Below are 26,768 nucleotides of genomic sequence, written 5' to 3'. Positions count from 1 at the left end.
GCCAGCAAGGTCAGTGGTTAGGGATGGTAGGAGTTGTACTCCTGGAACAGATGGGCTTTTGACCTGTTCCATTGGGCTTTTAGGTTCTTACCTTCAAGGGCAGCCCACTGTAGAGGGCATTGCAGTAGTCCAGTCCATCAGACCATTGACTACCATGTGCACACGCACTGTTATCATGCTGCTTTTACGATTTATGCTTGCAAGTAGTTCTGTTGTGCTCAGGTCCTGCTCTCTGGCTTCCCACGGGCATCTGACTGGCCACTGCGAGAACAGAGTGCGGGACTCGATGGGCTTTTGGCTTGATCCAGCAGGCACTTCTAATGCTCTTATGCTAACTTCTTGTCTCGCTGGAAGGGACGTTGCCTGACTGAGCAACTGAGTGCTTGCTCCTTGCCCCTCCTTGGCCGCCTCTACTTGACCTTCTTGAATGTCAGCTTCTACTTTGGGAACTTACCTCCTGCTTGCCTTCGATTACACTCTGCCTGCCTCCATCTCTTTGGATAATTGGCGGCTACTTATGCAACTTGACCTTTCACTGCCCTGCCCTGCTGCTCTCTTCTGGCCTGCATCAGACAGCATCCAGCTGGCCTCTCTTGGCCGCTGTGACACTGGTGTGGGTTTCCTGCGGGCTTAGGGATCCTATAGCTCTCCACACTTTGTGGAACTCCATCTCCCATCATCCCTGTTCATTTGGCCCTGGTGCTTGGGGCTGATAAGCTTTGGAGGCCAACATCTGGAGAACCACAAGTTCCCCATCACTGGTTTGCTGTAATGCTAGGGCAGCTAACTTCTTTCAGCCTAGTGGTTTCATCTCCCTCTGCTCCTCAAGAAGACCATTTCAACATCCTGGATTTGGCATCTCCACAGATCTCCTGCTCTGCAGTAGTCCTGAGACTCAAATTATTGTTGCCAATAAGCAGGAATTATGGAGGAATAGATACTTCCCCACTTCAGGGACAACTCCACCTATGTTAGCGACGGCTATGTCCACTTTCGGAGGCAGTACTCCTCTGAATATCAGTTGCTGGTAAGTCACAGGTGGGTAGAGATCTGTTGCATTCAAGTTCTGCTTGCAATCCATATAGGTTCTCCGATATACAGGTTTGTGAGGCTGGTTGGAGAACTTTACTTTCTTCTTCCCTTACGCATGAAAAGAAGGAAGAACCAATATGGGCAAATGGTTAAAAAACCCCACTGTTTTATTTTCTCAAGTTTTAATCAACACATTGTGGCTGGCTTTTTAAGCTGCTTTGGAACTGCTGTTGTTACACTATGTATTGCTTTGTGCTGTATTCAGTGTTTTATTGAATTTGTATGTAGCCATTTTACAGCATTTTTTATTCAGTGGGGGGGGGAGGGAAGTCCAGCTTTCAGGCTTCCCATTGGGGCATCTGGTTGACCACTGCAAGAGCAGGATGCTGGATTAGATGGGCCTGATCCAGAAGGACTCGTCATGTTCTTATAATGTCCAAACAAGAAGTTGGGACATGTCACACCACTGTATCCTGACGAGTGGATGAACCATGAGGGCAAGCCGTCCGTATGATGTTAGACTAAAATTCCCAACATCCCTGAACCTGCTACCTGCCGTTGATGGTGCCTTGCTTACCCAGCTTTGGGAAGGCAGCAAGAGCACTGTGGGGTGGGGTCAAAAAAGTCATCGAGGGCCACACGGGGCCCTTGGGCCACACATTAGACACCCCTTCTCTGGGGCATCTGGTTGGCCACTGTAACAGCACCATGTTGGACTACATGGACTTTTTTTCCTGATTCAGAACGGCTCTCCTTAAATGCCATCATTTCCCCTCCTTTTCTTCAGGATTCTCCCCGGGCAAATAGATCCTAAATATTCAGACAGTTGTATTTACTCTTTTAAAAAAACAAGCAAACACAGTTTAAGTTGTTGGCTGAACCAGTGCTATTTTGGGCTGTTTGGGCCCAATCAAATATTTATTCTGGTTCACACCGCTGTGCCTGCAGGTCGAAGAGAAGCTTAGTTTTGTCCTAAAATTACCTCAGAAGCAGGGCTGTAGCTCAAAGGTAGCCTGCCACAGCATCAACGCAGGGCATCAATTTCCACCCATGGAGATGCCCTCATTTGATCCATGCTACCTGCCAAAATATGTGAGCACAATCTGATCTTGTGCTTCTTGCAGTCTTTTTCGGGGTGGGGGTGGGGGTGGGTTGCAGGACAACTTCCTAACACAATCGTGCATATGCAGGAACCCCCAAATTTCAGGTTGCCTTGACAGCACGCCATTATCTGTTATATTAGTACAAACAAATTCACCACAAACCACTGCTAGAACATATCCAAGGAAGCTGGATGTTGGACGATTCAGGACAGATGAAAGAACGCACAGCTTCACATCGAGCAGATTTAAACTAGGGAATTCACTCCCACAGAAGGTGGTGATGGCCACCAACCTGGATGCTTTTAAAAGAAGATTTTGCTCGGGTCCTGGTGGGCTGAATTTGGGCCCCAGGACCAGGGATTCCGCATCCCCGTTCAAGTCTAACCCAAAGAACAAACAGCCCTTCAGCTTGGGAATCAGAAGAGAGCAGACTATTATGGGAGTCAATGAATATGATGTACAGCAGGAATAAAAAGAGCCTTCACCAAGGTGTAAGGTGTGGGAAAGGGCAGTGATGCTCTGTATAAAAATAGGAGTGTCCCAAGCGAAATATTGGAAAGGATGAGTTATCTTTGGCTTGCATGTTTGGAGAACAAACTTTGGAAACTTCCTTGAGTTTTTCTCAGTGCTGGATTTACGTATAAGCTAAACAAGGTATAGCTTAGGGCCCCACTCTCTTGGGAGCCCCCAAAAAATTTAAAGGAAAAAAAAACTGGACGTACATTTCCAAAATATAAGATAAAAAACAAATAAATATAAAGCCAACATACAGCAACAATGTTTTGTGTTGTGTAGGCTCCTACGATGTAAGTCATGGGCCCCGCCTGCTAGCCTGCTCCCTAAAATATCACTGGTTTGCTCATTTCTATATATAGGGTGCCTACATTCTGCATGGACTGGTTGCATGGCATATATTCAACACAAAACAGCGACAATTTGTTGTTGACAAAGGACAGCTGGACATTTAAAGGGCCCCATTACCTTCAGGCTCGGGGCCTCATAAAACCTAAATCCGGCCCTGGCTTTGCTGAACATGCTGGTCAAGGCCCATGTGAGTCAGATTGGTGCAGTTTGATGTTGGCTCATAAACTCCAGCTGTGCATGACGGAAGAGGTGTGCAATGCCTCAGGGGACAATCTGAGATAAGGACAATCATTTGAGGCCCAGATGAGATAGGACACCATCTGCGCCAGGGGAAGAAAAACTCTAGCTCAGGCAGAGGCACCAGGGGCCTGAAACACGGCACGCGCATGTAACAACATGCACAAGATGTGTGCAGCACGCATTGCTGGGAGGAGGCAGAGTGTGGAGCCCAGCCCAGCCCAGCCCAGCATGGCTGCAATGGCCAGCGGCTCCTGAAGCTGCGCTGTGCTGGGCTCCATGCTCGGCCTCCTCTGTCCTCTCAACACTGAGGGGGCCCAGCCCCCTTCAATAAATATGCAAGGGGGGGGGGGAAGGACAGCTTGGTCCCATAGAACCGGTGCCCCTGGGCTTGGGGGACTCCAGGTTTCACTATGGGACTCTCAGGACTCTTCCAGGCCCCACCCCTCTCTCCAAACCACACCTCTTATTGGTCCTGCTGTGAAGGCTTTTGCCTGGGTGGATTGTGCCCTTGAAATATATGGAGTGCTTTTGTGTAGCTGGAATTGTGTGGCCGGAACTGTAGGCTACTGAGCAAAGGTAAGAGTTGCATCCATTGCATACGGCCCCTGGAAGGCTTTTCTGAAAGGAATGTGGCCCCCGGGCTGGGAAAGGTTACCTTCCGCTGATTCATGCGCTTAAAAGTAAATAAGCAGGTAGGTGTGTGTGTGTAGGGTCCCAATTGGGACCCTTGTGTGTGCTTGTGTGTGTAGCAAGGATTTAACCTTTTCCCTCCCTGAGTTGGGTCTTTGCATGGGAAAATAAAATATTCCGCTGGTGCAAAGTTGCCAACTCGATGGCTAATTATGTGTCGTGTCTGGCTTAGCCCATGACAAATGGGATAGCGGGCACTTGCCCTCTGTTGTTGAAATTCCACAGTGGCTACCCACCCCCACCCCACTTTCCCTTCCTCTCTTGAAGTTGCTCAGGAGAGGGAGAGGAAGCAAGCCATGCGCTTGACATATTGTAGGCTGTGGCAAATGTCAGAGCTGGATGGCACCCAGAAGATCAACTCATCCCACCCGCTGCCATGATGTGATGCAAGGCAACGACTTTGAAAAGAGCCACTCATCCAGAATGGAAAGAGGCTTCCCCCTTTTCATTTCTCGATTGGCTTTTCTCTGCCCTCTTTCTACTCCTGCTCAAAGCCTAAAATTAGTTCTGAAATTGGTGGCACTCTCAGTCTGGGATGGGGAAATCTGTCAATTTGGATTTCTCATTTTTCCAGTCTTCAGTTTAGTTCTCCACATTTCCGCATCCATTTGTGTGTGTGTGTGTTTTAAAAAAAGTCTTTTGCTGTTAATTTTTAAATGTTCTTAATTGTTTTTAACTGTTTTTTAATTTCTAATATTTCTTGAAACTGCTTAGAGGTCTGACTACAATCAAGTGATAAATAAGTTTAATTCAGTAAAAATAACATAAATTCACCTGGGTCAGAAGAGGCAAGTGCAGACTTCAGCAATATTTTGCAAAATGGCCAACATTTTGTGCCCCCAAATTGATTTTTTTCAATTTGCACCCCCTCAACTTGGTGCTTTCTGCAGGGTCCACATGGCCCTAAATCCAGCACTGGAAGAAGGCAGTCATGGAAGCCAATCTAGACCTCTTCAATTTATTTGAAGGCAGTTGGGGAGACTTTAAACTCGAAAGCAGGATAAAACAAACATTTTCTGGCACAATTTATTCTGATTGTAAACATTCAGAATCTCCCAGTGCAGTCTGTAAAATCTGAGTTCCTAAAATTCAAATTTTCCCAGTGCAGAACCTATCACAACCCTATTTTACTCTCCCTCCCCAATGAGAGCAGAATAATAATAAATTATTATTATTATTATTTTTAAAAATGACGTTGAAATAGATCTGTCTCTTGAAAAACAAAACAAAAACAGCAAACAGTGCAGCCCGATAAATCACTGCTCAGAAGTATGAGCACTTAATTTAATGGGGTTTACTTCCTCGGGTTTAGGGTTGCAGCCCAAAGTCAGCAGGATTGGCAAGCCTCTGGCCCACCAGGCATTGCTAGACTACAACTCCCATCATCGTTGGCCATGTTTGCTGGGTCTGATGGGATTTGGAGTCCAAACACATCTGGAGGGCCCTCAGGTCACCATTTCTAGGGCTGATGGTTTTTCCTAAAAATACAATTTGGGGGTTTTTATTCTAAAAAGCTCGACAACTTTTGAGGTGTCTTGGTTTTTACTTTTTGAAATATGGCAACCCTACCATTTTGCCAGCCCTATAGGAAATAAAGTGCAGAAACCATCTTCTTTCAGGAATTCCTACTAGCAACATACTTTTTTATATATTGCTTGTAAACAACACTGCTAGGCTTTGTTCTTTTCAAAATCTTCCCTATAAAATCTTCCCCACCTCACCCCTCTTGTATCTATTTTAGGTGAAGAAATACTCAATTTTTAAGGCATATTTGTATTTTAAAAAGCTTGCTCCGGGAAATTGTGTGAGATCTCCTCCGTGGGCTTATAAGTCCTCCATTGCTATTTGCCCGCGATCATCTTCCATGGTTAGCATGGGAGGAGACTCACTCAAAAAAGGAAGAAATCTTCTGATGCATTTCCTCTTTCTCTCTTCAGTGAGTTTCAGGGACTGTTAAAAAGAAGAAGAAAAGCAAGGATGGAGAGGACAGTTATTTTGCCAGAATATAGTTTCTATGTTTGCCTTAGCAGCACGGTGGATTAGGCAAAATGTCATTGTACAATGTGGGCTCTGGGAAGTGTGAATTAGGTAGGTTTATATTAGAAATCTAAGTGAACTGAGTCTCTCCTCATCTCTGCACCACAGTACAATACTGGATCGTGACACATTAGTGTGTCGGCTGCAGTGTGTAGCAGTGCTGTCAAGTATCCCATTTTCCCCGGGATTCTCCCTTATTTCAAGCAGTTTCCCACTGCTCTCCCTTATTTTTTATTTCCCTTAAATTTCCCGTTTTTAATGGAAGCAGCTCCTCCCCTGCTGGCCAGGGACTGGGTGGGAAGACCTTGCCTACTTGGAGAGAAAAGCCTCAGCCCTCAAAGCAAGTGGGAGCCGTTTCCCGTGCTTACAGGGGGTTGTATTCCTCCCCCTGCATCAGCCCCTATCCGTTGCCGCCGAGCCCCTCAGCCGGCCAATAGGGTTAGCTGGTGGGTGGAGCCTGGCTGCCTTTGAGCAGCTGCTGCTTCCTGTCCTGTTTTGATGGGATCAGACAAAAAGGCGATGGGGCTCCATCGCGCGGAGCACATGGCTGCCCTCCTCTATGCTCCGCTCCGAGCCCAAGCCCGCTTGGAGTTTACATTGCTGCTCCGCCCACTTTTGCTTCTGGCTCCGCCCACCACTGACATGTGACTGTCCCCAGGATAGGTGAGACTGCCGATCCCTTATTTTCAAATCCGAAACTTGACACCTATGGTGTGTAGGTTTGTCATGCGAACGCTCCCTGCGCTCCTCCAGGGGCTGGAAGGGGGTTAGTTTAACCTCCAGTTTGCTCGTAAAACTGAATGACTGTGTCACGAATTGATGCATGTCTAAAAAGCGTGTCACCAACATGAAAAGTTTGGAAAGCCCCGCCACAGTGTCTGCTTTGTGTGATACTTACGAGTACCTCCCCATTTTCTTCACAACCAAAATGATAATCCCTGTGGCGACTGCGATAGCAGCAATGACTCCAAAGATGATGCCAACCAGTGTAGCCGTTTCCAGGCCATCTGCAGGGAGGGGAATTCAGAAGGCCAAGTTAATTCAACATCAAATCAGCATCGACACCTTGAAAGTTACAGTCATGCCGCAAACTTCAAAGAGGAAAATTGCTACATCCCTGGAGTCAGTTCCTGGTGGGTTTTGCTTGGCAACCCTGAGAGTGGTAGGTGCATGTTTTTCTGAGAGGAGTAAAAGGGCATAAAATGTGTCTGATCATCCTGGCAGATCTGATGAGAGGGGTTTGATGAAGATTCTTGGTAACAGGAGCAAAACAGGAGGATATGGGTCACCAACTCAACCTCTCCAGTGTTGCATTTTGTCAAGGATGGCAACCTATTCTCCAGCTTGGGTTTTACTGTAAGGTTTTCTCGTCTCGCACTCACCCTGGGGGCAGGTCTCAGAAGCTTGTTTGTATTTGGGGAATAGCTTTCATACAACTCAACCTTGATTTCAGCCTCTTGATCCCTGTTATAGAGTCGTTTCTCAGATTTTAAAATTTTTTTATTTTGTGGGAGAAGTGAGGGAACGATTCACGGTTACAAAAAGCAAAACGAAACGAATGTCATCCTATAGGTATGTGGCTGGGATGTGATCAGTCATTTCCTGGTTGATGTGTCGTTACCTTACCCAGCTCAGGTCATTCCTGAAGAATGTGGGAGGAATGTGGCTGGTGGAAGCATGTGCCACACAGAGAATTAAGAACATGCAGTTCTGTATCCAGCAGATAAACAAACCCAGACCTCCGAAAGAAAATGCAGGAGTCGCTCCAAATTTTGCACAAAACCCACAGGAGGACAACTCCACGTGTCATCACAAACGCAGCCGTCAGCTTTTCGGGGGCTGACTTTGAAATAAAGTGTCACCGTGAGATGCACAGCCTTCTGAAGTCAGACCTTGTGATGGAATGTGAAACCAGGGCACAGCATCTAATTTGGAAATGTGATGCGAACATTTCACACTACGTTTGTTATTAGTGCTTGCTTGTGGCAGAGGTGGGGAAGGAGAGCCTTCCGAGCTAAACTAGGCTGGTGAGATCTATGGTCAGATTGCCTGATGTCTGTTTTTAGCTACCAGGGAGTGGGGGGGGGGCTGGATCAGGGGCAGAGGGCAGTGTGAAGCCGTTTGCCAACTACAGCATTTTCTTTTGAAATCTCTTTTCGCATCTAAAGCTGGTAGGAGCTGCAAACGCGCTTGGTTAGAGCCAGGTCCAATATATACTGTAAGCAGCATATAAATTAAAACAAGAATAAAAAAATAATTGGATGATTTAATAGTAATTAAAGAAAAGTTCCTCTCCTAGGGTTTCCGGAATTTCCTGGACATATACAGAATACTGCATTCGGCAGCAGTGTCCGGGTGGAAATTGGTAGTGCCATTTTTGCAGTTTTGCCAAAGAAAGCTCAACTTTGGACAAAACTAAATAAAAGCTCAACATTTTTGGCCAAATGGCAACCCTACTCTCCCTCTCTCATAGCACATGGAATTTGTGGATGTCCTCACATAGCACCTGGTTCAACTATGGAATCATAGAGCTGTGGAGTTGGAAGGGATTACCAAGGGTCATCTAGTCCAGCCCCCTGCAGTGGAATCCACTTAGAATCATAGAATCTTAGGATTGCCTTTAGAAAAAAGAAACAGACATTTTTGCAGTTAGGAATGTGATGGGAAATGCATTGAAAAGTGCATGCTGGTTAGGGTGAATGCCGATTGTCATATAATCTCCCATCAATCAAATCAGAATGAATAACCAATATAATTGAACCTCTATGCAAGCTATGTGCAAGCAGATTGGCAAATCTATATGCTCATGTTTTAATGTCCCCGGGGCTTCCTTCCTGTGCTGCAGTCTGCAGTGCACAAGGAATTGCGGTGTCACAGTGGTGCTAAGTAGCCAGCAATGATTTCTCTGGAATAATCAGAATCTGGCTGCCTTCCAGTGAACATGAAAAGGGTTTCTACTTCATCAGGAAATAGGGCCTGTTGCCGGATTCATTACACGAGAGGACTGAGGCTCATTAGCATGCCTGTAGGTTCAAAGAAGGATTAAGGTAATTTAAGAAAGGAACCTAATCACTCAGTGCTGTTCTTTGGATTAAGTTTGGCTTCAGTCGTCAGCTTGGACTGGAACCAGGAATTGGCCAAGGAGATGACAGTACACTTTTGGGCCAGATAGCTAATTTGGGATGCTACCCAATACATCATTATGTAACTATTAATTCACTTTTGGCTTGAAACCGAAATCTCAGCCTGAGGAGCACTCTTGCAACGGTTGGTGAGATTGTTTCGTGGAAATTACAAAGCGGTTTAAAAATTATTTTAAACCGCTTTGTAATTTGTTTTTTAAAAAAGAAGCCAAAACAATAGTGTCTGTATCAAGAATAGGGAGTCCTGGCCATCACACCCACATATGACAACTCCCATCATCCCTGTCTATCCACCATGCTGCAGGGCACGCTCCGCCAATGCGCATGGGGGTGGGAAACTGAACCCACATTCAAACTGGTTGCCACCCGCAGAATCTCTGTCTCTATGATGTATTGCAGGGCTAGATGAACCCTTTGGGCCATTCCAACTGTACAATTCTATGATTTTGGTGCTGATTTTTGCTGCCTACGGATGGTATGTTTTGCTAGAAGAAGCAACGCCCTTTCATTAAGACCTATTACATTGAGAAGAAAAAGACACTCAAGTGTTTAATATATTCAGGAGCAGAAAACTATGTGGGTTGTGAGTATAGCTTCTCTGTAGTGAGTATAGTGACATATTTCACTGCAGCCAGTATCGGGGAGACCTTTCCTGTTCACTTTCGTTGTAACCAGTAATGGTTGGTGTCTCTAAGGAAAGGATCCAGTTTGCACTTGATATCCTTGCCTGTCTTCCATCTAGCCAGATAAAAAACTATTCTGCAACATGTTTTCCTTGCGTTTTGCTGGTGTTGAATAGCTGTTGTAGCACACTGTTATTTTTCTGATTTTACGTTATGCTTCATTGCTTTTAAAATTTGCAAGCAGCATGTGTCTTGTTAATTGAATAAATAATAAGAACCATAATACTTCACATATATATGTGTGAGAGAGAGAGAGAGAGAAAGAGGAGGACATTTTTAAATTTTTCAGATTTCTCACAGTACTTTATGTTTACATGGAAAAAAACCCATTTCCTAAGTGCATTAGCAAACAAGCAAGATAGAGGGGGGGACTGGATACCATTTGCAAATGCAATCTTAGGCAAGCTTGAGAGTTTCAAAGTTTTTGGTTTTGTTTATAAAACACTAAATTAGGTAGCTCTCCAGGGCATTAGAAAATCTTCCGTTGCAAATGACCCTAGGTTGCATTGGAAACATTTTAGAAACATGCACACCACATACCATCAGATTCTGGTAAGCTTGGGTCAGTTGAGTTTTCAGCATCATCACTGGTTGAGAGGACACTGTCTGTGGTCACCGGATCTTCCAAGGAAGAGCTTTCTGTTGTCACCGGGAACTATGTTCATTAGTTTTAGGGATATATGTGTTTTAAAGAGAGGAAAACAAAGGCAAGCATAATTCATTTCTACGTCTCTCTTCTTAAAACATACATAATGCTGATCCACCTTGATACAACTCTGCTACAAATGCCAGTATTTATTTGTTTATTTTGAAACAGTAACAAAATAATCCTACGGAAGTCTTTGCAGAAGGAGTTCTGCTGATTTCAACAGGACTTGCTCCCAGGTATGCATGTGTAGGATTACAGCCTAAGAGAGAATAGGACATTGAGAGACAGCATGGAGTAATGGTTAGGGTGTTGGACTAGGACCTGGGAGAGCAGGGTTCGAATCCCCACTCAGTCATGAAGCTTACTAGGAGGTGACCTTGGGCCACTCACCACCTCTTAGCCTAGCCTACCTCACAGGGTTGTTGTGAGGATGAAATAGGGGTAGGGGAGGAGAACCATGCGCATCACCTTGAAATCCTTGGAAAATAAAAGCAGTATATAAATGTAATAAATAAATAAAGCAAGCTGGGATCGGGGAAAATGAAGCTTAGTAGCTGACTGGGTTGTGAAGAGGAAGCCCTAAACTGACCTGGTGTGATGGCCTGGGAGTCAGACTCTGATGCTGAACCTGAGGGATCCCAGCCTGCACAGGATTCCCCGCCTCCAGAACCAGCTGAGCCGGGGCCAGGGCTTGAGCCTGAAGGATCCCCACCTGTGCTGGATCCCCAGGTGCAGGCATCAGCAGAGTCTGCTCTGGCTCCTGATGGGAGGGAGGACCCATTGCCTGCAGGTGCTCCACTCCCAGCCTCTTCAGAGGAAGCTGAGGCATCCCCTGGGTCCAGTAACCCACCAGCCTCTCCTGAGCTACAGAGGCTCAGGGCAGAGAGGCGAAGGGAGTTAAGTGTCTGCAGGAGGAGTGCTCGCCTCCAGGCCCGGAGGAGAGGCGAGTCTCCAGAGGATCGGGGCGGCCCTAAGCATAGGGCCAGATAAAAGCCAGCCAGACCCAGCCCAAGTTGCGTGAGCAACTTAGTTGCAAGCGTGTGCTCAACCTGCAACCTTGTGCCTGAACCTGCCTTGGACCTTGACCTGCTCCCTGCCTCGCTCCCCGCCGGACTGACGTCCTTTGGACCCCTAGACCCAGGACTGGACTTGGACCTCGCTTCATGGACAAACCCTTGGGGCCAGCACACCTGGATCCTGCAGCCATCCCATGAAGCCCTTCGGGAGGTCCAGAGGGTGGCAACACAAGAATGGGCCTTTTCTGCGGTGGCCCCCTATTTGTGGAATGCGTTCCCCAGGGAGGCTTGCCTGGCACCTTCGTAACATATCTTTGGGCACCAGGTGAAAACACTCCTCTTTTGCCAAGCCTTTGGCTAATTAAACAACCTACGGCTTTTTTAAACTCTCTGTGCGCGTGTTGGGGAGGGGTATTGTTTTTGTTTGCTACCATGTTGTGTATTTTTGTGTTTTTCTATTCTAAATTGCCCCGTGATCCTCAGATGAAGAGCAGTCTAGAAATTTAATCAAAAACAATGAATGGTTCAATAGAATAAAAGAATCACAGAGCTGGAAGGGACCACGAGGATCATCTAGTCCAGCCCCCTGCAAAGCAGGAATATGCAGCTGTCCCTTATGGGGATAAAACCTGCAGCCATGGCGTTATCAGCACCACCGTTCCAACCAGCTGAGCCACGTTGGTCAGCAGAGTCCTTGAGAATGCACAGCTCCTAGTCCAGTCATATTTTAGCGTCGCATATTTCAGTGCATTTCGTACGTCCTTTGCTGCTGTTTTACCTTCTGAGTAAGCAAATGGCCGAAATGTGTGGCACACTGGATGGGGCTCTCACCTTTGCACAGTCAGTTACATTCCGGCCATGCAAAAGCCGGAGATTTCTGCATACTCACACTTCGTCCTTCATCTAGCAGGCAAACGGGTGGCATTATCACAATTCAAAAGGATACATTTCAGACAGGCTAAAGCACTCAAGCAGGGTGTGGGAAGAAGGTATGGCCTGGGGAATATTTAAGGCCCATTCAGTCCCCATCCCTGAAGTCCCCCCATCCCCAGCAAAAAAATAAAAAAAATAAAATCCTTACCCAAACCCAACTCTGTCTGATGCAATGGGCTCTAACACAAAGGTGTTAGAATCATAGAATTGTAGAGTTGGAAGGGACCCCACTGTAATGCAGGAATCACAGGTAGAGAATCCATGAGAAATGGCCACCCAACCTCTGCTTAAAAGCCTCCAATGAAGGAGAGTCCACCATCTTCCAAGGGAGTCAGTTCCACTGTTGAACAGCTCTTGCCACCAGAAAGTTCTTCCTGATGTTTAGGTGGGGTCTCCTTTCTCGTCACTTGAAACTGTTGGTTCAGCTCTTACCCTTCGGAGCAGCAGCAGAAAACGAGCTTGCTCCATCTTCCATGTGACAGCCCTTCAGATATTTGAAGATGCATGTCCCCTCTCAGTCTTCTATTCTTCAAGCTAAGCACACCCAACAACCTCAACCGTTCCTCATAAGGCTTGGTTCCCAGACCCTTGGTCACCTTGGTTTCCCACCTCTGCACATGTTTCAGCTTGTCAATATGAGGCCACTGGACTCCTCACTGAAATGAGCCTTGATACTTTTTGGTTTGGTCTTCATGGTCTGCCATAATAAATGAAGGCCTTTAGCCTGAGATCATCATAATAAATATTTTTTTTGGGGGGGTGTTATTTGTTTGTTTGTTTTTGTTTTATTATGTATTTTGTGTTCTCGTTTTGTATTTTTATGTTGTGAACTGTTCTGTGATCTTTGCTTGAAGGGCAGTACGCAATTTTCATACATACATACATACATACATTAATCTTCAGGAATGAAACAGACTACAGTATATCCCCTACAAATGATACTCACCGTTGGAAATTCAGAAACGTCACTGTCTCTGCTGTCAGTAGTTGGTGCTTCATCATCCAGTGAGACTGTACTTGCTAAATGAAACAGATGAGAAGCAGCTGAGATTCGAGATTCCTGGCTACATATTGCCACTGAGCTACGATCAAGATTCTGTTGGCCAACTTAGTTGGGTTGTATCCAACCGGGAGTTGACCCAGTGAAATTCAAGGACCTAAATTACAAACAGAGCAAAATGAAAAACCTTCTGAGAAGACAAGAGGATTGTCTTCTCCACTCCGACTCATTGTGGTCCACCATGCATACCTCAGGAACATAGCGTCCACATGTAATAAATTAGTGAGGTTTTGTCAAACCATTAAAAAAACAAGGTTTAACTTGGGCAGATTTGCTGTTTAATATTAAAACCATCCTCTTAAGTCGTTTCTTCCCTTTAAATAATGCAATGCAATGGGCTGTTGGGATGTACTTGCTCTGTAGTAAATGGTGAGCGACGAACAGTTGGGTTTCCTGGCTTAAAGATTGTGCCATCCAGCACTATTCATGCATCACTCATCACCCTGTGCATCCCATCAGGACAGGAAAGGTGTGCAATGGGACACTTCTGTCTGTTAACCTTTGGTTCAAAAATACAAGAGAAAAATCGAGGAGGAAATGATGCTAAGCTTCTGTTATATGTCAACAGATAATTGGCCGCAAATAGAATTCACAGACTATTAGTTCTCCCACTTAAAGGAGGGTGCGATGAGAGAGGAGAGTCATACCTCGGATTTAAGGCCCATGTGGTGTGGTGCTAGGCGTGTAAGTATGCATCACAGAGCTGCAGTCAAAAATAGCACTCTTCTAAGAACGTAGGAAGAGCCCTGATGGATGAGGTCAATGGCTCATCTGGTCCAGCATCCTGTTCTCAGTGGCCAACCAGATGCCCTGATGGGAAGTCTCCAAGCAGGACCTGAGTGCAACTGCACCCTCCCCAGTTGTGGTTCCCCGCAACCCATCTAAGTTCAAAGGGGCCTGTTATCAGCACCAATCAACTGATTGGTACTTGTGTGAAGCCCCTTTCGTTGTCCACTTGCAATGGTGGTTTGGACTCAAATGGAACCTGCAAACAGCCCTCATACAAAGTCATCCGTCCCCATTTTAGTGTGAATTTCTCCTAACACAAACAGATTCTTCACACCATTTTGCCTGATAATATTCTTGCAAGCGATTCTCCTTACCATAATCCATTCACATAAACCACTTTCACAAATACTTGCATTTTCTGCACATTTCAATATATGCACATTTAGCACCAGTGAGTGCATTCTTTTTGTGTGTTTCTTGGCTGGAGAACAGCATTGCGAAATTTAGAGAAGTGCAAATTCCACAGGATTTGATTCACACTTGGTTTGGGAAAGTGAGAACTAACCTCCTTCTTCTTTGAGCACAAACTGAATTGACTTTCTTGTCCGTTGCTTCTAGGACACTTAAAAGATCATCTCACCCCTTATATGCTCATCCCACCACCACTGTGCTCTGCAGGAAAGGAGGTCTGGTTCTTTCAGGGTAGGAATCAGGTCACCGTATGGTGTTGCTTTCCCTTTGGAACGTTCTCTCATTATGTATCAGAAAGGTGCTCCTTTTTGGCACCTGCTAAGGATCCTCCTTCTGCAACAAGCCTTTTGATGCTGTTGTTTTTATCGCAATCTTTTCCTGTATTGGACTTGAAAATTATTACCGTATATATATATTTCACATTTTCTTTTGTTTCACTTGTTAATTGCTTTGGGACAGTTCATAGGAAGTGGTAAAATAATAATAATAATAATAATAATAATAATAATAATAATAATAATAATAATAATTTATTTATACCCCGCCCATCTGGCTGGGTTTCCCCAGCCACTCTGGGCGGCTTCCAAAAGAATGTTAGAATACAGTACAATAATCTATTAAACCTTAAAAGTTTCCCTAAACAGGGCTGATTTCAGATGTCTCCTAAAAGTCTGGTAGTTGGTTTTCTCTCTGACCCCTGATGGGAGGGTGTTCCACAGGGCGGGTGCCACTACCGAGAAGGCCCTCCGCCTGGTTCCCTGTAACTTGGCTTCTTGCAGTGAGGGAACCGCCAGAAGGCCCTCGGCACTGGACCTCAGTGTCCAGGCAGAACGATGGGGGTGGAGACGCTCCTTCAGATATACTGGACCGAGGCCGTTTAGGGATTCATAAATGGACATTTTGTATTTGAATATATGAGCTATAGTAACATTGGGCTTTGTCATATACAGTACTGAGTCAGACCATTGGCCCATCTACCTCAATATTGCCTACACTGACTGGCAGCAGCTCTCAAGAGTTCTGGATAAGGGACATTCCTAGTCCTACATAGTGGTGCCGAGGACTGAACCTGAGACCTTCTACATGCAAAGCAGAGGCTCTACCACTGAGCTGCCTCCCTTCCCCACATATTTAAATACCTGTCTAAACATGCACCTAAATGCCCTTTTGAATATGCACTTAAATATTAAAAATACAAATTTCTAAATGTGTTTCTAAAAATCAAAATATAAGTGTCAAAGCTCAGTGGTTAGAGCATCTGCCTTGCATGCAGAAGGGCTCAGGTTCAATCCCTGGCATCTCCAGGTGTGTGTGTGGGGGGGGAGACTCCCTTTCTGCAACTCTGGAGAACCGCTGACAGTCAGTGCAGGCAATACTGAGCTGGATGGACCAACGATCTGACTTAGTATAAGACAGTTTCCTACACACTATGCAAAATACACAATAATTTTAAACACATTTTGCTCTCTTTTTGAGCAGAGAAATGGGCTGGATCATTTGGGAAGCGCTCAACTGACTAGCTGTCATTCTGTGCGTGTTTACTCAGAAGTAAACCTTAACGGGCAAATGCTGTTGCCTTTGTTCCAACCTGGGCATTACTTGGGCAGCTATCTGTCTGCTCAGTTCAGGGCAGAACGCAATCAAATTCCACCACCGTCCCTAGCACAAAAATATAAATTAAGATCCAGACTGCTTGGATCTTTTATACTGGGCTTCTCTTTGCAGTGAAGCAAAAGCACACTAACATGTGTTTCTACATCCGAAGATCCAAAGGGCTTTTATGAGGTTTGAATATTATGTTCTCCCTCCCTCCCTTCCTCCCTCTCTCCCTCCCTGCCTCCCTCCCTCTCTTAAATCCATTTTAAAAAATTTGGCACAAGTTTTAAGGAGGGAGAAAAAACATCTAATGATGTACAGTCCAGCTTCTCCCTGCAGTGGTACTTCAACATCAAATATTTAATAAAAGTCTTGCCTTGAGCATTGAGCATCAAATATTTAAAGGCAGGTGGGGGGAATCCACTCACTGAACAGGAAATCTAGATACCGAAGCAGGGAAATGCCTTAAAACTCTTGACTCGGTGGCCAACAGCTTTTATTAGAGGATGTGAGACCACAGAAACCTAGGAAGTTGCCACCTACCGGATCAGACCTAGCCTAGTCTACCTAGCCCAGTATTTCTGGTGTGGAATTATAAGTGGCTTTTGAAGGTGTCAGGCAGGGGATATTCCTAGTCCTAGCCAGGGACTGATTATTTCTTCACGCAGCATATACAGAGCCAGATTTAGGTTTGATGAGTCCCTAAGCTACTGAAAGTAATGGGGCTGTTTATATGTCCAGCTGTCCTTTGTCAACAACAAATTGTCACTGGTTTTTTGTGTTAAATATATGCTACATGGTAATTTATGGACCTAATAGGTATCTAAAGCCATTTGCACATGTTGCCATGCAAACAGTCCATGCAGAATGTAGGCACCCTATATATAGAAATGAGCAAACCTGTGATATTTTAGGGAGCAAGCTAGCAGGCGGGGCCCATGACTTACATCACAGGAGCCTACACAACACAAAACACTGTTGCTGTCTGTAGGTTTTATTTGATTTGTTTTTTTATCTTATATTTCAGAATTGTACATCCAGTGGGGCCCTAAGCTATAGCTTGTTTAGCTTATACGTAAATCTGGCACTGAGCACAGCTGGTATGCAGGCTGAGACCCTACCTGCCCGCGGACTGTCTCGCCAGAGTTGTGCATGCTCTGGTTATCTCCCGCTTGGATTACTGCAATGCGCTCTACGTGGGGCTACCTTTGAAGGTGACCCAGAAACTACAACTAATCCAGAATGTGGCAGCTAGACTGGTGACTGGGAGTTGCCGCTGGGACTACATAACACTGGTCCTGAGAGATCTACACTGGCTCCCAGTACGTTTCCAAGCACAATTCAAAGTGTTGGTGTTGACATTTAAAGCCCTAAACGGCCTCGGCCCTGTATATCTGAAGAAGCGTCTCCACCCCCATCGTTCTGCCCGGACACTGAGATCCAGCGCCGAGGGCCTTCTGGCGGTTCCCTCATTGCAAGAGGTGAGGTTACAGGGAACCAGGCAGAGGGCCTTTTCGGTAGTGGCGCCCACCCTGTGGAACACGCTTCCATCAGATGTCAAGGAAATAAGCAGCTATCCTATTTTTAAGAGACATCTGAAGGCAGCCCTGTTTAGGGACGTTTTTAATATCTAATGCTGTATTGTTTTAACATTTGTTTGGGAGCCTCCCAGAGTGGCTGGGGAAGCTCAGCCAGATGGGCAGGGTACAAATAAATAACAACAACAACAACAACAACAACAACAACAACAACAATAATAATAAATGTTGTTGTTGTTATTATTATTATTATTATTATTATTATTATTATTATTATTAAAACTATCGAACTCTCTCCCACAGGAGGCAGTGACGGCTGCCAACTTGGATGGCTTTAAAAGGATGATATAAATTCATGGAGGAGAAAGCTATCAATGGCTACTAGTCACAATGGTCATGTTCTGCCTCCGTCACCTGAGGCAGCAATGTCTCTGAGTACCAGTTGCTGGGAATTGCAGGTGGACAAAGTACTGCTGTGCTCATGTCCGACTTGCAGGCTTCCCACATCTGGTCAACCACAGCGAGAGCGGGATGCTGGACTAGATGGGCCATTGACCTGATCTAACAAGCCCATGTTCTTATGAACCTAGGATCTTTTGCCTGGAAATTGTTGGCCCTACTCAGAGTAGACCCATTGCAATTAATGGGCACTGCTAATTTAGACTACACTGACTTAAACTTAGATTCTGTTTATGTATGCAGCCATGGCTGTGCAGATGTTATTGGCCCTGAAATGGAAAGAAGATAAAAGTCCCTACCAGAGAAGAATGGCAGATCAAGTTTATGGATTATGCCCAAAATGGCAAAAATGACCGGAAGAATCATAAATCAGGAAGAACAAAATTTTAATAAGGAATGGGGAAATTTTGTAATTTATCTTAAAAACCATTGTAAACTGTTAAAATTGTTAGTAGGATTGGAATAACACTTGCAGTTTAATGGTGAATTTGGACACAATGGAGGGGTAAAATATTTGGATAATCATATAAGATGCAGGAGGTAATGATTAACAATAGGACCCACAAAAGGGGAGGAGGGAAGTTCCGGAGATTCTGTGGAATCGTGTTTTTATTTTGTACGTTGGATATGTGATTGCAGAATTGTAATCTGAAAAACCAAATACAGGTAAATAATTTTTTTTTAAAAAAGGATTCTGCCCTTTTTTAATTTATAGAGGGTGGTACTTGTATGGTGTCCAAATAGATTGATAACACAGTGAATGGAAGAGGAAAATGCAATGGAAGCCACACATAGGTGGACGGAAGTCAAGATTTATGTTTTTATGTTTAGTTTAGTTTAGTTTAGTTTAGTTTTCTTTTCTTTTCTTTTGTTTTCTTTTAAAGAAATTAAGGAGATGTATGTATATATTTTGAATATTTTCAGTAGGTTTGTTTTATGTTTGGTTGTGTGTTGGTGTGTATTGTACTTATCAATTACACACACACACACACACACACACACACACACAGTGTCCAAATAGACTTGAGGTAACATTGGGTTGCATCCAGTTAAGTCCTAGTCAGAGCAGAACCACTGAAATGAATGGGCTTCATCAGTCGTATCCATTTATTTAAATGGGTCAACTCTGAGTAGGATTAGCAGTTGATACAGACATCTCACTGTCAGTGTTCTTCTCTTGAGGGCTTTGTGATGACCTCACTTCCCAAATTTCTCTTGTTTTTCCAGATGCAGGCTTGTGCAGATGTGAATTACTCACTGCACTTCGCTGTGCCAAAAATCTGATATAGCACATTCCAGTTCTGCGTCTCTGATGTTTCTGACGTCTCATAGAGGGAGGGATCGTTCCATTTCTGTTATGTGTCAGACCTCCACTTGCTCAATCATAGATCCATTCCTCCACCACCTTTTCTTTGAATTTCCTTTGAATTTGAGGATTAAGAAACACACACACACCCATTAAAAAAGCATGTAAATGGCATTTTCTGCACTCTGTACACTTCCTAAAATACGTATTGTTTTTCAGTGTCTTTTCCTGTAGAATAGTACCTCTGGCGTGGGACACGTCATGCTCCTTCTGGGGCAGTTTGTCCACCTTTGGTCCCCACCCTGCACTCAGCTCTCAACTGTGGCTCTTAGAAGCTGTCACCATGAGACAGCAGTCACAATCCTCGGAATGGCTTAGATTGGCCGGCTAAGTCAGGTGAGGGTAGCTGATGGGTCTCAAACCCTCGGTGAGTTAGGGACTTCCCTTGCATGCGAAGACAGACTCCAGACCATTAGTGAGTCCAACGGTCAAGAAATCTATTTCTGCACGTGCTGTAGAGGGAAGTGAGGGGAATATGGGGCTCATCAACCTGGGAAGGTAGCCCATCTAGGAGAAAGAAAGCTCTGGTCCTAAATCTCTGCTGCTTTGCGGAATATCTTTGGAAGAAGAAAAGCTAAGGAGTAAACCCTACACAAATATGGAGTGGAGTCCCTAAGGCAGTTGGATGGTGTCTTGTATGCCTCATTCCGGCAACTCCTGCTGCCAAGCTGGTACCAAACGTATTGCTCTGCTTTCCTTTGGACCACATCAGTGAAACCGAGGGGGGGGGGGTCTTGTCATCTGGGCAGCCCATACACCCTGTCCAGGCTTGCCCAGGTCATTTCGGTGCTGCTGTTTGACTTCACCCACAGAGATGTACTCCACTGTCTCTCGAAAAAGGCTGATCCAACAACAACCCCACAAAATGTGCACTTCTATAGACTTTAAAATGGCAACAACAACAACAACAACAACAAACTGGAACTACAGCACAATATTTGGAGATGAGTAATCTGACTGATATCTGTGATCCAATCAACATATAACTGAAGAACATAAGATGAGCCTACTGGATCAGGTCAATGGCCCATCTAGTCCAGCATCCTCTTCTCACAGTGGCCGACAGTGAGAGTGCTCTTGTGCCCCCTGAACCCTGCTTGCTGGTTTCTCGCAAGTGTCTGGTCAGCCAGGACCGGTGCTAGGGTTTCTTGCGCCCTAGGCAAGACCACCTTCTGGCGCAGCCCGCCACCCGCCCAAGCCTGCTTTAGCAGGAGGTGGGGGTGGCGGAGAGGCAAGCAGCAGTTTCTCTGCTGTAGCAGAGAAGCTGCTGCTAGCCCATCCCGCCCCCCGCCCAAGCCTGGCCAGCGCCCCCTCCATTTTGGCACCCTAGGCAATTGCCTAGTTCGCCTTAATGGACGCGCCGGCCCTGTGGTCAGCCACTTTGAGCACAGGATGTTGGACTCTGCCTGATCCAGCAGCCTCTTCTTATACTCTTGAGACAATGTCTTACTAGGGGTAAGACCAGAAAATGGGAGTTACCACCAGTAAATAGGGGCAGTTGGAGTGCATGCTGCTTCACCTCTTAGCAAATGTTTCTGCATCTTGGCTCCCTTCTGATATTTTGGTTCACATCTCTCATCAGCCCTAGTCGGCATGGCCAGTGGTAAAGAATGATGGTCCCAAATAGTTGGAGGGCACCGGGTTGCGGGAGGCTGCTTCAGACCCAAGTATGTGAGATCGTTCCGGGAAGATGAAATTGCAAGCCCCAAGAATGCACCAAGGCATTCCAGTCTCTCTGGAATGCAACTCTGAATTTTGTTCTCAGATGTTTTCTTTCAGGTGGGTTGCAGGTTACACCCACAAATACCTCTGAAGAGAGGAATTCATTCACAGCAAGATGCATTCCTTTTGATACAGTGTGAGGAAAAGAAAACCTAGGAAGCGGATTTATACGAAGTCATAGACCTCACAGAATCAGTGGCGTAGCAAGGTGGGGGCGTTGAGAGCGGCACACCCCCTTTTACAACCTGGAGGGGGGTGACACTCGGTGCCACCCCCCGCAACTCCCAAGCCGCCACCCGGCACCACTTCTATGCGGCGGCTGCTGGCACGGCAACTTTTCTGCTTGTGCGCTGCAGCCTTATGAGTTGCCGCGCGAGCAGCCACCGCACAGACGGGGGTGCCACTCGCACCCGGCATCTGGGACGGACTGCGCATGTGCGCACTTGCGCAGTCCGTCCTGGATGCCATGTGGCTGCTTGCATCCGGCAGCCTTGTGAGTTGCTGTGTGAGCAGCCGCCACACAGACAGGCTGCCATAGCCCATCCGTGCAGCGGCTGCTTGTGCCCGGCAGCCCGGACGGACTGCGCTCCATAGTACACATGTGGCAAAGCCAGTGCACGGAATGGCAGCCACTTTTAAGGGTTTCAGGCAGTCATCTTTACAAGCCCAACCTGGGAGTGCCAGGGATTGAACCTGGCACCTTCTGCATGCAAAGCAGATGCTCTGCCACTGAACTACAGTCAATCCTGACTGTGAGCGCATCTGGTTGGTCACTGTGAGAACAGGATGCTGGACTAGATGGGCCATTGGCCCGGTCCAGCAGGCTTTCCTTACATTCTTAGAGCCACAAAGTATTTCTGCAGGTCTGTCATGAGACTCTTTGGCTAGACATCCCAGGACTCATCCTGGAAATAAACAACAATCCTCAGTATTGATCTGCATCCTGCCATGTTGGCTTCCTTGTCTCTGCCTCCTCCTCCTCCTCTCCCTTTGCCAAGAAATGGAAACAGGAGGAATCTGTGAGGCAGCCAGCTGAGAACGCCTTGATTCTGGGCAACACTGATTCAGTCTGCCGATGGAGGCAGCCCAACTCAATGCCAACAGACCCAGCAACATGTTGCCTATCCTCTCTGTGGGTGTTGGGCCTCTTGACACCTGGGCCTGGCACCCTCTAGGGCCTGTGCTATGCCAACATGCAGCTGGCACGAAGCCTACAGGATGACAAGCGAAAAACAACCACCAGTCTATGGCTTGCTTTTGCACACACACACCCCATCCCGTTACTTTACATTTGCAAGAATGAGTTTAGTCCACCAACCACTTGAAATGAATAATATGCCTTCCTGTTATGGGTTTCTCATTTGCTTCCTCTGCTGCCTTTACATTGCCTGTGCACTATGGCCAATGTGCTTTCCCATTCCAAGAGTCACTGGGTTGCATCCAACTAAGGCCTCCTCAGAGTAGGCCAATTAAAATAATGGATCTCTCCCCTTGTGATTTCCAGCAACTGGTATTCAGAAGCATACTGCTTCCAACAGTGGAGGTAAGAACACAGCCATCAGCATTAGTAGCCATCAATAGCTTGATCCTTGAGTTAGACATATCCATTTATTTCAATGGGTCTGCTCTTGGGTACAGCCTACTGTCCAGAGCAGGGGTGGCTAACATGTGGCCCTCGGGGTGCTGCTGGACTCCAATGCCCATTGGGTTGGTGGCCATTGAAGTCTACCAACAATTGGGGTGTTGCAGGTTCCCCACTCTTGGCTTAGAGACCCTGCAAAGAGAGCTGATCCCTGAACATTAGAATATAAGATGAGCTTTGCTGGATCGGGCCAAAGGCCGATGTAGTCCACCATCTTGTTTTCACAGTTGCCACCCAGATGGCCCGAAGGGAAGCCTACAAGCAGGACAAGAATGGAACAGCACTTTCACCACACATGATTGTCAGTGCCTAGGATACAGAGGTATACTGCTTCTGATACTGGAGGAAATACATAGCCATCATGACTTGTGGCCATTGATAGCTTTATCCTGATAAGCAACAATATTTTAAAAATGGAACCATCAAAAGGCAAAACTAGAAACTATGTCCTACCAGGGACAGGACCAGAAATCTGGAACTATTCTTAACAAATTGGGACAATTGTAGCATGTGCTATTTCATGTCTTAGACCAGACCAAACAGAGTGGGGTGGAAGCCCATACAGAAGGAAGAATTATTGGTTATCTGTTGTTAGCCACTAGACTTGTTATATAACCCGGTTTTGGAAAGACTTGGAAGGGACATCCTTATTGAATTGGCTTAACAGAATTTGGTCATTGGCCCAAATTGACTAAAAATATATACTGTATGACTAGCTAAAGGACAGAGACACAAAGACTCATTGACAACTGACTGGTACTGAGTTATTCTTTTAATGAAGAAGAAGAACCCTGAACTTTTGTAGACATCCAGACCTTTTTGATTACTCTGATTTAAATAATATTTTGTGCTTTAGATTGCTGTGTATTCTAACACTGACTTTCACTGTATGCTTTGGGGTTTTTGTTGTTAAGGGTTTCTGTGTGTCTGTTTTTAAAAGAATAAATTAAAAGGAGGAGGAGGAAGTATCAGCATGGCTTCTTTACCAGGTAGACCAATACTATCTGCTCTGGCTGAAGAAACCTCTTCTGGCTCTTGAGAAGAGAGGGGTCTTTCCTTTGCTTGGTATCTGACATCCTTTTGCAAGAGATGGGACCTTTGGCATCTAAGCATGTTGTCCACAACTGAGCTATGGGTGGTGATGTTCCTCATATACATGAAATCTGCCTTCTATTGAGTCCAGCTCCACTGTCAACTGCTCTTCTGGGTCTCTGCTGCTTCTAATACCTGAAATCATTTTAACTAGCTATCCTGGGAATTGAGTCTGCAACCTAGGAAAACCAGGGGCCAACCCCGTCATTTGCAGTCTGACTGGAAAATTTCCCATATGAAATATTGCCCAATAGTAAAATGTTATTACTAAATAAAGGAGATTGTGGCTGCAGTCAGTCCTACGCTACCTTCCCTTCCCAATGAAGTTGTGGGCTTTACTTTGGAGTAGACATGTATTCTCTTTTTTTATGCTCTGCACTCTCATAAAACATATCAAGGAGGCTTACAACATAAAATACAGCAAAATCAATCAGTATCTGCAAAACGTAATTCAAAGCATCAACAAAATAGCAATAGATACCGGTTGGTTAAAAAGTAAAATTCTTATGGTGAAGCCTTGTCTAAAAAACATATGGTGGTTTTTTTTTTAAAGAAATCCCTGAAAAAAAAGGCAGGGATGGTTGCACTGCTGTATTTTTGTTTTCTAAAAGAAGTCACGGTTGTTAATAATAATAATAATAATAATAATAATAATAATAATAATAATAATTTGCTATTTGTACCCCACCCATCTGGCTGGGTCTCCCCGGCCACTCTGGGCGGCTTCCAACAAATATTAAAATACATAATGTATATATTAACTGCAAGCTAATTCATTATTTCCCTTTTGCTCTCTGCTACACTGTATAGGTGAGTGGGATTATCTTTGGTGCACTTTTGAAAACCCGCCGAAAACCAACAACTTTTAATTTACCAGCCTCAGTCATATTGAATTCTGCAGCAACAGAATCTCAGCTAAGAATGGGAACCAAGTGCAATCCTAAAAATGGTTACTAAGAAGTAAAACTTATTGACTTCAATTAGGCTTACTCCCAATGAAGTGGGGTTAAAATCGCAGCTTAAGCAAAACTTCGCACTGATGACACACAACACAGCCAGAGAAAAAGGAAAGTATGAATATATCCCTTTCTGGACATCTAAGAAAACTTTCCTTACCTTCCTCAGCAAGAACATGGAATGATAAGCTCCCTATCAGGAAAAGAAGCAGCTGCATCTTGATAAACATCTTCGATAAACTATTTAAAATAAAAAGTCTGGTCTTGAGCAATCCAGTTATATCAAGCGCCTTCTTGTTTTGCAAAAAAAAAAAAAAAAAAAAAAGTTTGCTTGGGTTTTCAAGTTCTCCTCCGCCTGCCAAAGAAGTTGGAATTTTGCTTTCTCTGAAGCATGGACAAGAGCGACGGGGAAGCAACTGAGAAAAGAATCAGCGTTTTTTTACTTTAACGGAAGGCTCAGCAGGCATTCAAAGTGGTCCTGAAAGGAAGGCCCTCCCTCTGCAATCTGTTTGGTCACTCAGTTAAAAAAAATCAAAAAAAAATCTCAGGTTTAAAGTTACAGAGACAGTTATATATAGTGATGTGCACAGGAAAGATTAAAGAGAGAGAGGTGAAGACAGAACACCCTCCTTTACGTTCGAGGAGCATGCAAGGGCATGCTGTATTTTCCATTATTGCTAACAATACATATATAAAATATTTTGCTGTTGTTTAATTGGACAGGAGGGTAGAGGGGTGAGGTGGCGAGAGTGGTGATGACAGGACAATATTAGTTTTTTTTAAAAAACAACAACAACAACAACACCTGAACTTTTTCTTGATAATGCATTGGCCTTGTACAAAACTCCTGTACAATTTTCTAGGGTTAATGGGTGGGTTGGGAATTGAAAAATCAAAAAGGGGATGGGAGAATTCCTAATGCATGATTTGCACCAGACAGTTTGGAAAACTGAAATCATCAGGGAGAAAGTGGATGAGGAGAATCTTGGAAGAATCTTAGCCACACTAAAAGTAACAAGTGCTCTATCATACTCCTTTCTACGCACTGGGGCGGGGGTGGAGACAACCTGCCTCTAAGCACACGTCCGTATAGATACTAAATCCCAACTAATGTGATGATGGATCGGATGAAGCTGCCCATCTCATATATTTCATCTCCCCCCCCCACCCCAATCTTCAGTTCACGCTATTTATCCACATCAGATGGAGATTGTGTGTGCAAATTTGTGTGCATTTCCATGTACCCTACTCCCAAGGTATACACTTTTGCCTTTGATTTTGGCTAACATATTCATTTGTGTGTGCAATTCTGTGATTCTATGAGTTTTCTGCAGCACAATGCATTTTTGTACCACCCTTTTGCACTTTTGTGCACATTGTCCCCCTAATACAGTATACGTGTTTATTGTACGCATGGTTTTAATTGGAAGGCTTACGTTGCAAAATTCTGAAAAGTGCAAATTTCAAAAGATACCTGCGTTTTGGTGTATGTATTGGTTTGGGAAGTGCAATTCTGATTGAAATGCCAACCAGATGAATTCCCTCCCCTTCCCTAGAAACTATGGCTTTTTATGTATTTGTATTTTTGTTCTTTTCTGTTTTTCTGCTTTTATGTAGTTTGTATATCTGTATTTTTCTGTTGTGGGATCTTTGGGTCTATGAATTGTTGTTGTTGTTGTTGTTGTTGTTGTTGTTGTTGTTGTTGTTATTTCAGTTCTTGTTTGGCTTGTACTTGTGAAGTTCTTCT

General features: G+C 45.0%; 1 protein-coding gene across 1 annotated transcript; it reads right to left on the bottom strand.

Moving 5' to 3' along the window:
- Positions 1-5,606: 5,606 nt before the first annotated feature.
- On the bottom strand, positions 5,607-25,445 carry LOC117050709 (podoplanin-like). Its single transcript, XM_033156485.1, has 5 exons — positions 25,182-25,445; positions 13,337-13,410; positions 10,333-10,447; positions 6,865-6,973; positions 5,607-5,879 (listed from the first exon to the last, which is right to left on the bottom strand). The coding sequence occupies exons 1-5, from the start codon at positions 25,249-25,251 to the stop codon at positions 5,873-5,875; spliced, it is 375 nt and encodes a 124-aa protein (XP_033012376.1). The 5' UTR covers positions 25,252-25,445; the 3' UTR covers positions 5,607-5,872.
- Between the last annotated feature and the right edge of the window lie 1,323 nt (positions 25,446-26,768).

The sequence above is a fragment of the Lacerta agilis genome, chromosome 8 (genome assembly GCF_009819535.1).
Source record: "Lacerta agilis isolate rLacAgi1 chromosome 8, rLacAgi1.pri, whole genome shotgun sequence".
In the NCBI taxonomy this organism is placed as follows: Eukaryota; Metazoa; Chordata; class Lepidosauria; order Squamata; family Lacertidae; genus Lacerta; species Lacerta agilis.
This window is presented reverse-complemented; position numbering and strand designations above follow the sequence as displayed.

Bases quoted from the DNA above. Each gene is read 5' to 3' on its own strand.
- LOC117050709 (XM_033156485.1), bottom strand. From the start codon at position 25,251: ATGTTTATCAAGATGCAGCTGCTTCTTTTCCTGATAGGGAGCTTATCA. The intron at 13,411-25,181 runs GTAAGGAAAGTT...TGTTTCATTTAG, and splicing joins CCATGTTCTTGCTGAGGAAG to CAAGTACAGTCTCACTGGAT. The intron at 10,448-13,336 runs GTGAGTATCATT...TAATGAACATAG, and splicing joins ACGTTTCTGAATTTCCAACG to TTCCCGGTGACAACAGAAAG.